At 32.2% G+C, this 10,000-nt stretch overlaps 1 protein-coding gene across 1 annotated transcript in view; it reads left to right on the forward strand.

Moving 5' to 3' along the window:
- The first annotated feature begins 5,273 nt into the window (after window positions 1-5,273).
- LOC137634441 (probable glutamate receptor) overlaps window positions 5,274-10,000 on the forward strand; it is a 7,111-nt gene continuing 2,384 nt past the window's right edge. Inside the window, exons 1-5 of the mRNA XM_068366837.1 lie at window positions 5,274-5,509; window positions 7,837-7,927; window positions 8,409-8,567; window positions 8,834-9,008; window positions 9,317-9,534. Of these exons, the coding sequence (XP_068222938.1) occupies window positions 5,361-5,509; window positions 7,837-7,927; window positions 8,409-8,567; window positions 8,834-9,008; window positions 9,317-9,534 (792 nt within the window). The 5' untranslated portion in view covers window positions 5,274-5,360. The remainder of the gene's footprint in view (window positions 5,510-7,836; window positions 7,928-8,408; window positions 8,568-8,833; window positions 9,009-9,316; window positions 9,535-10,000) is intronic.

The raw sequence follows: 10,000 nt of genomic DNA on the forward strand, positions 1-10,000 counted from the left end.
TTCCCCAGAGCTGCGTAAAAGAGTTAACGAACTTCCCTCATAGTCCTCGTCTCGTATCCCTTCTTCATTTTAAACTTCTACTAAAATTTAGTTTAAAATTCTTTGAATAAAGCAAATGTATATTCTGTTACAACTTGCGACTAATGCTTATGGAAATGAAAATGAAGTCAAGCTTAGCCGAATCGAACATTAGCAAACGTTTTCCAGTTGCAGTCGCGAGATAGATTTCTTAATTCTCTCTCTCTCTCTCTCTCTCTCTCTCTCTCTCTCTCTCTCTCTCTCTCTCTTGTTATAAGATTATCTAAAGAAATGAAAAATTCTGAAAATTAACAATGAAAAGGTGAAACTCTCCAAAATTCAGAGATACCATAACGTGGTGAAAGGGTTTGTGTATCGCCATGATCAGCAAAGCTATACTAGACATGACCACCCATACTAGGTTGATTTGCTGTAAGCAATCAGACTAAAGTCACCCACCATCAACAATTTGCAGTTGGCCAACCTGGTGATGAAAGCTGGCCAAATCCCAGGCATTTCATGTCTGAGGCCTTTGTCCTGCAGTACACTGGAAACGGCTGCACACGTAGGCCTACACGTACTTCAGTCCTAGAAGGGACATTATAGTTAAGTATTATTATTATTATTATTATTATGATGATGTTACTTTAAAAGCACTCTGACTGGGAACCCTTTCTGTTCTTCCTCTGAATTGAGCGATATTCTCATATTATTTCGTCCGGTCGAGTGAGTGATTTTCTTCTGAATTGAGCGATAGTTTCATATTGCTTCGTCCTTTGGAATGAGTTAAAGGCTTTAGGAAAGATTTTGGCGCCAAGTTGCATGATATGACAATTGGACGTTAGTGATTCGTATATATATATATATATATATATATATATATATACATATATATATATATATATATATATATATATATATATATATATATATATATCAACAACTAATGTAGCCGTTTCTAATACACTGTAGGGCAAAGCTCTTAGACATGTCCTTATTCATGTCTAGGGTTTGGCCAGTTTTCACCACCAGTGCGAATTGGTGATGGTGGGAGACTTAAGTCTGCTCGCTCACAGCAAACCAACCTAGTATGGGTGGGCATGACTTAGTACAGTTTTACTGATCATGACAATACACAAACCCTTTCACCACGTTAAGGTATCTGCTATATATATATATATATATATATATATATATATATATATATATATATATATATATATGCATATATATATATATATATATATATATATATATATATATATATATATATATATCCATCAAAGAGGATATAGGATTGATTGAGTATTTTCATCTAGCCTCATTAATAGATTTAATTTAAATATCCCTTTTAATCGACATATCATCGGATCAAAGAGTCCGTTTATTTGTTCTTTTTAATAAATTACAACGTCTTTTGTTCGTAGTTTAGGGTATTCATTTCGTCTATAGTGGGTGAGTCCATTGATGATTTAGGAGGAAATGAATGTCAGCATTCCGGGGAAAATCCATTATTGGTTTAGGGTAAAATTAAAGTCTAGGTAACATTAAAACTCATTACTTCAATCATATTTGTCCTAATATATTCAAAGCGTAAATTATTAATCAAATAAAACATAATTGCAAATAAAGAAATTTATATCGAAGGATATCTCACGAGAAAATGACAAAAATCTGTGTTGTGTACGACCCTTCTTCCCCTTTCGTTTAAAAGTGCTGTTGCCCGAAAATGGTTCTCTTGTTTGCCAACAGATGGTACTGAGAACTCGTTTATAGATTAAATAATCGGTAATTTTTGTTTTAAGGAATACCAAGAAATTAATCACTTTCATGTGAATATATATATATATATATATATATATATATATATATATATATATATATATATATATATATATATGATTATATATAAATTACAAGAAAAATATAATCTAAAATCTGAACAGACTTATCGAATCATAATTTCAGTATATTAAATTTTAAGTATTTATGTGGCGAAGTCGAAAGAACATCATCTCGAGAGTTTCGTGATCAAACGATTCGATTTTAGAACGAAACATTCTGGGAAACAATGGATTCAAATATTGCGTTTCGTTGCGATTCGATTTTTTCTTTTCATTTCGTTTTTTAAAAGACAACGTGGTTTTGAAAACAAATTTCCTTCGTTTTTTTAAAGGTTTAAAGGTCACTCATGAATAGCAGAGGTGAGGGACAGTGACATTGCCCTATCGAGTAGGACAATGCCCTAGAGACTGACCATATATACATATGATCAGCGTCCAAGCCCCTCTCCACCCAAGCTAGGACCAAGGAGACCCAGGCAGTGGCTGCTGATGACTCAACAGATAGACCTATAGGCTCCCCCAAAACACCCATCATTAGCTCACAAGGATGGTGAGGTTGCAGTGACCAAAGGAACTAACGAAATTAAGCGGGACTCAAACCTCAGTCTGGCGTTCACCAGTCAGGGACGTTACCACATCGGCCACCACAACAGTAGTTAGTTAGATTTGGTGACATAAAAGCTTATTGGAAACGTCTCTCTCTCTCTCTCTCTCTCTCTCTCTCTCTCTCTCTCTCTCTCTGTCCAAGACCCCTAGATTCTCGTTTAACATTAGGAGAGATAATGACTACTATAACCACTACTATAAATACTACTATTATTACTAGTATCACTACTACTATAACTACTACTAGTACTACTAGTAACATTTTACTACTATTATCACTAATATTATAACTACTAAAATTACTACTGTCACTACTAGTTCCAATACTACTATTATTACTAGTTTCACTACTTATTACTATTAGTATCACCACTACTATAACTATTACTGTTACTACTAGTATCACTACTATTATAACTATTACTATCACTACTAGTATCACTGCTACTATTACTGTTATAACTACTACTATTACCACTAGTATCACTACTACTATAACTATTAGTATCACTACTACTATAACTATTAGTATCACTACTACTATAACTACTACTATCAATACTAGTATCACTACTGCTATTACTACCAGAATCACTACAACTATAACTACTACTATTAATGCTAGTATCACTACTGCTATTACTACTAGTATCACTACTACTATAAATAATGCTATTACTACTAGTATCACTACTACTATAACTACTGTTATAACTACTACCATTACTACTCGTATTACTACTACTGTCACTACTACTATAGTTACTAGTATCACTACTTATACTATAACTACTAGTATCACTACTACTACTATAACTAATACATCAACAAAAACTACTACTACTACTACTACTACTACTACTAATGAAAATGATGATATTCTGGAGCCATTATTCTTTCATAAAAGACACCAGATATTTTTTCCATTAATCACGATGATATTTTTATTCCCTTATAGGTAAGAGCAGCGTAAAAACCACATTCTCTGAGGTTGTATTATTATTATTATTATTATTATTATTATTATTATTATTATTATTATATACTTAACACATATATATACACACATACAGCGTACACACACACGCATATATATATATATATATATATATATATATATATATATATATATATATATATATATATATACAGTATATATATATATAATATATATATATATACATATATATATATATATATATACAGTATACTGTATATATATAAATATATATATATATATATAAATATATATATATATATATATATATATATATATATATATATATATATATATAAATGAATATAGATAAATATACATATATATACATATATATATATATATATATATATATATATATATATATATATATATATACTATGTACCTTAAAGTATAGGCACAGTATATGTGTATATGTATGTGTATATATATATATATATATATATATATATATATATATATACATATATGGATATATGTATATATGTATATATATGTGTGTGTTTATATATATACTATATGTATAAATATATTTATAGATTAATACTGTGTATTTGAATGATATGATCAGCATTTACCCTTGATAGCTATCTAGCATTTTCCGTATCGAACATAGAAGGAAAATAGACTTTCTTTAGGCTCATGTTCGTAATAACATGATTTTATAGGAATATTAGGTTTTTCTAGGTTATTAGTTTTGCCACAAAGTGCTATTACAAATCATTTCTTAATATTATTGCTTCGTATCCCAATTTTGAGTAAATTTTCACACAAATTCTATTGAAAGTATTTTCTTAAGTATCAGTTGTTTGAAAGCTGTACTAGTCAGGGCCATTACTTACTGGCATTTACTTAATCAAAGTTTACTTCGACGAAAATGTTTTTCTATTTTCATATCAAATTACAACGCGGTTCCAAGTTGATTTCCTAATGAACGCTGAGACAGGTGTATAATGTCAAACCAGCATTGTCGTAAATGCCGTGAGAATGGAAGTAAACACACTACCTTCATATATACCTTTACAATTTGTACCGTCAGTAAACTGAATAAAGTCTAACGAAGAAGTCAGAAATATTTTTACTGGCAGGAAAGACACTTACAATAAATAGTCAAGAGCAAGATAACGGTTTTCCGCTGAAGGAATCTCCCCACTGAACACGACCTAACCGTCCTTTTGAGCTGAGTGTTTGAATTGAAAAAGTTACAAAGATCTGGCAGGTGATCAAGGTAAGCCATCCACGTGAAATTATTTCATGCAGCACTCTAGTCCACTACAGAACAAAGGTCTCAGACATGTTCTTATTCATGACTGGCTTTTGGACATTTCATCCGCTGCCTTAACAATTTTATTCTAAAACGCAGTTCACACACACACACACATTATATATATATATATATATATATATATATATATATATATATATATATATATATATATATATATATACAGTATATATATATATATATATATATATATATATATATATATAAATATATATATAGATATATATATATGTATACATATATAATATATATATATATATATATATATATATATATATATATATATATATACATATATATATATATATATATATATATATATATATATATATATATATATATATATACAACACGAAATGCAGCCGCTTCTAGTCCACTGCAGAACAAAGGCCTCAGATTAGTTCTAATTATTGCTGTGTGAGGATTGGACATTACATCTACAAATTTTCTTATATCTTAACATCAACTTTCTCTCTCTTTCATCTAGTTTGCAACTACTTTTCATAAATCTACCCAGGACCTAAAACCCCGAGAGAAGGAAGTGACCCTCACAGCGCCCACGGCCTAGGTATAGCCTACGTAGACCTAGTCCTAGACCGCGCAACCGCCATGGCCCTTGCTGGAAAACATCTGCGAGTGGGAGCAGGGATTTGGGTTCCCTATGTCCTTCTGAATCACGACGAGACCGGGAAGCTCTCAGGATACTCAGGGATACTCATAGATTTCATGGATTTATTTGCTGAGAGGCTCAATTTCACGTAAGAGTTATCAGGTATTTGTTTCTTTCACTATACTGAGTGGATTGTATATACATTGTTTTATAAAATGTTTATCAGTTGGTTATACTATGTATTTTTGTATTATACTCACACTTTGATACATATACATACAGTATATCCGTATACACAAACGCATACGTTAATATATATATATATATATATATATATATATATATATATATATATATATATATATATATATATATATATATATATATATATCATTAATTGCTAAGCTACAATCCTAGTTGGAAAAGAAGAATGCTATAAGCCCAGGGGCTCCAACTGGGAAAATAGCCCAGTGAGGAGAGGAAACAAGGAAAAATAAAATATTGTAATATCAGTAACATTAAAATAAATATCTCCGATATAAACTATAAAAATTTAACAAAACAAGTGGAAGAGAGATTAGATAAAATAGTGTGCCCGAGTGTACCCTCAAGCAAGAGATCTCCAACACCTTTTTCATGTTTGAGGGTGGCTGCACCAGAAGGTGTTGCCCTTCCAATTTTCTGCATTACATACGGGTTGAAACCGCAAGCCACTCGTCTATTCACGGATATTTATCAGTCTTTAGTGATGAACACATAAATCAACTTAGCTGATCTGATGACCAGTAAGTTCAAAGCAGCAAAGGGTTGCACATAGCAAATCTCAGACTAATTCTCAGATGGAAATATGTCTGGACCTTTCTGATCCTAGCTTTGGTGGAGAAGGGGCTTAGGCGCTGATCTTATGTACAGTCAGGACCCACATAGAGGGTGGGCCCTGTGTATAGTATACGGTCAGTCTCTAAGGCGTTGTCCTGCAAGCTAGGTCATTATCACTGTCCCTCGCCTTGGAATTGTAAATGCCATTACTAATGAAATTGGGAGATGAAAACCGTAGAATTATCAGCGGTACCGTATTCGAGTAGGACACAGACCACTCAAAACTGCAAGGATCAGAATTCTATGATGACAAATGGTCTTTTCGTAGAAGAGAGAGAGAGAGAGAGAGAGAGAGAGAGAGAGAGAGAGAGAGAGAGAGAGAGAGAGAGAGAGAGAGAGAGAGAGAGAGAGAGAGAAAATAATAATAATAATAAGTGCAATCCGAGATTTCTAACCTCCGCCAATGAAGATTGCCTACATCGCACTCCAGTTTTCATACTTTGAATGGGATTCTGTGAATGAATCTACCGTAACATTTCAAACAAGTCTACGGTCTACACACTTCCTCTTTCATATCTTGACGGACTCGCGATCTTGATTCGGATTACCCCCAAAATCTAATTGGTTTTTCCGAAGCATAATATTAATCTGTTGTTAAAATTTGGTAAAAAAACAGCAAAAAGTTTAGACGTAACCTTGCTAACAGATAAACAAACAGATATATAAAAAAGTAAATAAACGCAAGTAAAAATGTACATAAAAATGTAAATAAACGCAAGTAAAACGAAAACATTCTGAGCATTTATAGTTACTTGTATAAAGATTATATGTTTATATGATCTACTTTCGACATTTTATCCTATCTTATAGTATCTTATCAAACATAGGGAGGTGACTTGGCGGAGGTAATAATAATAACAATAATAATAATAATAATAATAATAATAATAATAATAATAATAATATTTGGGTAGTATACCCTCTTTCAGGCAAGTTTTGTTAAAAATAATGGCTGCCTCAGTTGTACTGATCTTATACTCTATCTTCTCAATGGCTCTTATTAGCTTCTGTTCAGGATTAATGCACAAAGCCAGTACCAGTGATTGGGCAAAAATCAACCTTCATGGTGGGTAGTCAAATTCAGGAATAATTGGCGAATCAAGGTTTTAATGTAAAGTTTACAATGAATAATTGGGGAATCTAGGTTTTAATGTAAAGTTTACATTGAATAATTGGGGAATCTAGGTTTTAATGTAAAGTTTACAATGAATAATTGGGGAATCTAGGTTTTAATGTAAAGTTTACATTGAATAATTGGGGAATCTAGGTTTTAATGTAAAGTTTACAATGAATAATTGGGGAATCTAGGTTTTATGTAAAGTTTATAAGGAATAATTGGCGAAACTAGATTTTAATGTCAAGTTTACAATTTAGGTAATTTTACCTAACATGTAAACTTTACATAAAAAATTTTATTCACTATTTCTGAATTTGACTACCCACCATGAAGGATGACTTTTGCCCAATCACTGGCTGTATGCAGTAATCCTGTAAAGATAATAAGAGCCACTGAGAAGACGGAGTATAAGAACAATGCAACTGAGGCAGCCATTATTTTTAACAAAACAGTAATAATAAAGATATATTTTGACGAAGGTATAGCATCGTGGAAGCTGCTGACGGAGAGTGGGGAAGAATTCTCCCTAACGGTTCAGCCACCGGCATGGTCGGACTCTGTCACAGAAAGGTGAATATTAATTAGTTTTTCCCCATTTTGGATAATGAAGTCTTTCTCGCTCGGTGATATTGTTACGATACTGTTATTTTTCTATGTTGGGTGTATTTTCATCACTAATAGACTAGATAGAATATTTTGATGTAAATTTATTTATATATTTATATGCACATGCATGTCAGTAATAATAATAATATATATATATATATATATATATATATATATATATATATATATATACATATATATATATACTGTATATACACACACATGCATATGTGGGTATGTATAAATCACGAAAACTGATACATATGCACATAATTACACATACTTGTAAACGTATATATATATATATATATATATATATATATATATATATATATATATATATATATATATATATATATACCAACAAAGACAAATTGAAAAAATAACAAATAAACAAAAACAAACGCTCCTCCTCTTCTTCTTCTTCTTCTTCTTCTTCCCCCAGGAAGTGGACATGGCCCTGGGGCCCTTCAGCATCACGAGGGTGAGGTTACCCTTCGTGGACTACTCGGTACCTCTCTTCATGGACGGAAGCGGCATCTTTCTCCCAAGGCCGAAGCTGGAGCGGGATCTAGCAGGCTTCGCTAAGCCGTTCGCTTGGCAGGTAAAAATGGATTGCATTTATGCAATTTGGGAAACCATTAGGCGATTTGAGTAAGATTGCAATCGGATGTAATGATTCATTGATTTCGAACTTTCTGGCATACTGACATCGAAGGTTATTGACTCCGATATTTATTGCCAAGGATTAGAAGACTTCACAATCAATCACTCAATGGGTTACAGTTTTTATTTCTACTTTTAAAAAAATGATGAATTAATCATTAACATAAAAGTAAATGTTATTGTCATTTTGTGAAATCTACTTAGGTTTGGATGGGCATCATGATATTCCTGGCAGCAAGCATAACTTTAGGCCTGACCATCAACTACTTAGTCCAACGCTGGGATTTGAGGCCCCGTTTGAAACCGCTCCAAAAACATCAAGGAGCCAATCAGGTCACGTTCAAAGCAGTATGGCTCATTAAGTTACTACTTGCGGAACGTATGTATAAAAGAGTTCCCTTACTTTTTTTTTTATCTAAAGTTATGCCTATAATAACAATGCTTTTTCTATACTATTTCAAGCAATTTAGATAACCCACTTTCATTCTTAAATGTCAGCGGCGCATATTGTTTAAAGGTATGGCATCTATAAATTTAAAAAAAAATCTAAATACTACATATTGCAACCTTCCAGCAGATCGCCAGGCAAGGACGTTTTAAATAGACAACCACAACCCTTAAACATAAGAAAGAAAAAGTTCTCTAAGAAAAATTTTAGTTGACCATATGATTCTCAATAATTTCTAGCTGTGGATGTCCCGCCAATGATACTAACTGGAAGGGTCTTCCTGGGAACCTGGATGCTGGTGGCTGTCATTTTGAGTTCTGCTTATCAAGGCATTTTGACCTCTCTTCTCGCTGTACCCAAGGTCGAAATCCCTGTCGATTCCCTACAAGACCTGGTCGACTACGGCAAAATACCTTGGGCGAACGAATACGGAACCTCCTTACATCAAATGTTTGGCGTCAGTGGTTGAATGTTTTTCCCAGTCATAATTTAAAGCTATTTAAAAACATTCTGATTTTAATTGTGGTTCTAATTAGCCAGTGCCATTTAATCTACAAGCATGCAAATATGCTTTTCGTAAAACTATCTTATTTTGATTGTTCATTACTTCTCTTGTAGTTTATTTATTTCCTTGTTTCCTTTCCTCACTAGGCAATTTTACCCTGTTGGAGCCCATGGGCTTATAGCATGATGCTTTTCCAACTGGGGTTGTAGCTTAGGTTGTAATAATAATAAACCTTAATAAATACAAGTTCGACGCAATTCATTACATGATTAAGTTATTTCTTACTTAAGAATAGCTTTAAGAACCAACCTTACATACATTAGAAGTTTACAAATTTGATTTCGACAAGAATAAAAATAAACGAAAAACTCATTACTAAATTTTTAAATGATGCAAAATTGTTGGCTTTAAGGACATC

The sequence above is a fragment of the Palaemon carinicauda genome, chromosome 44 (genome assembly GCF_036898095.1).
Source record: "Palaemon carinicauda isolate YSFRI2023 chromosome 44, ASM3689809v2, whole genome shotgun sequence".
In the NCBI taxonomy this organism is placed as follows: Eukaryota; Metazoa; Arthropoda; class Malacostraca; order Decapoda; family Palaemonidae; genus Palaemon; species Palaemon carinicauda.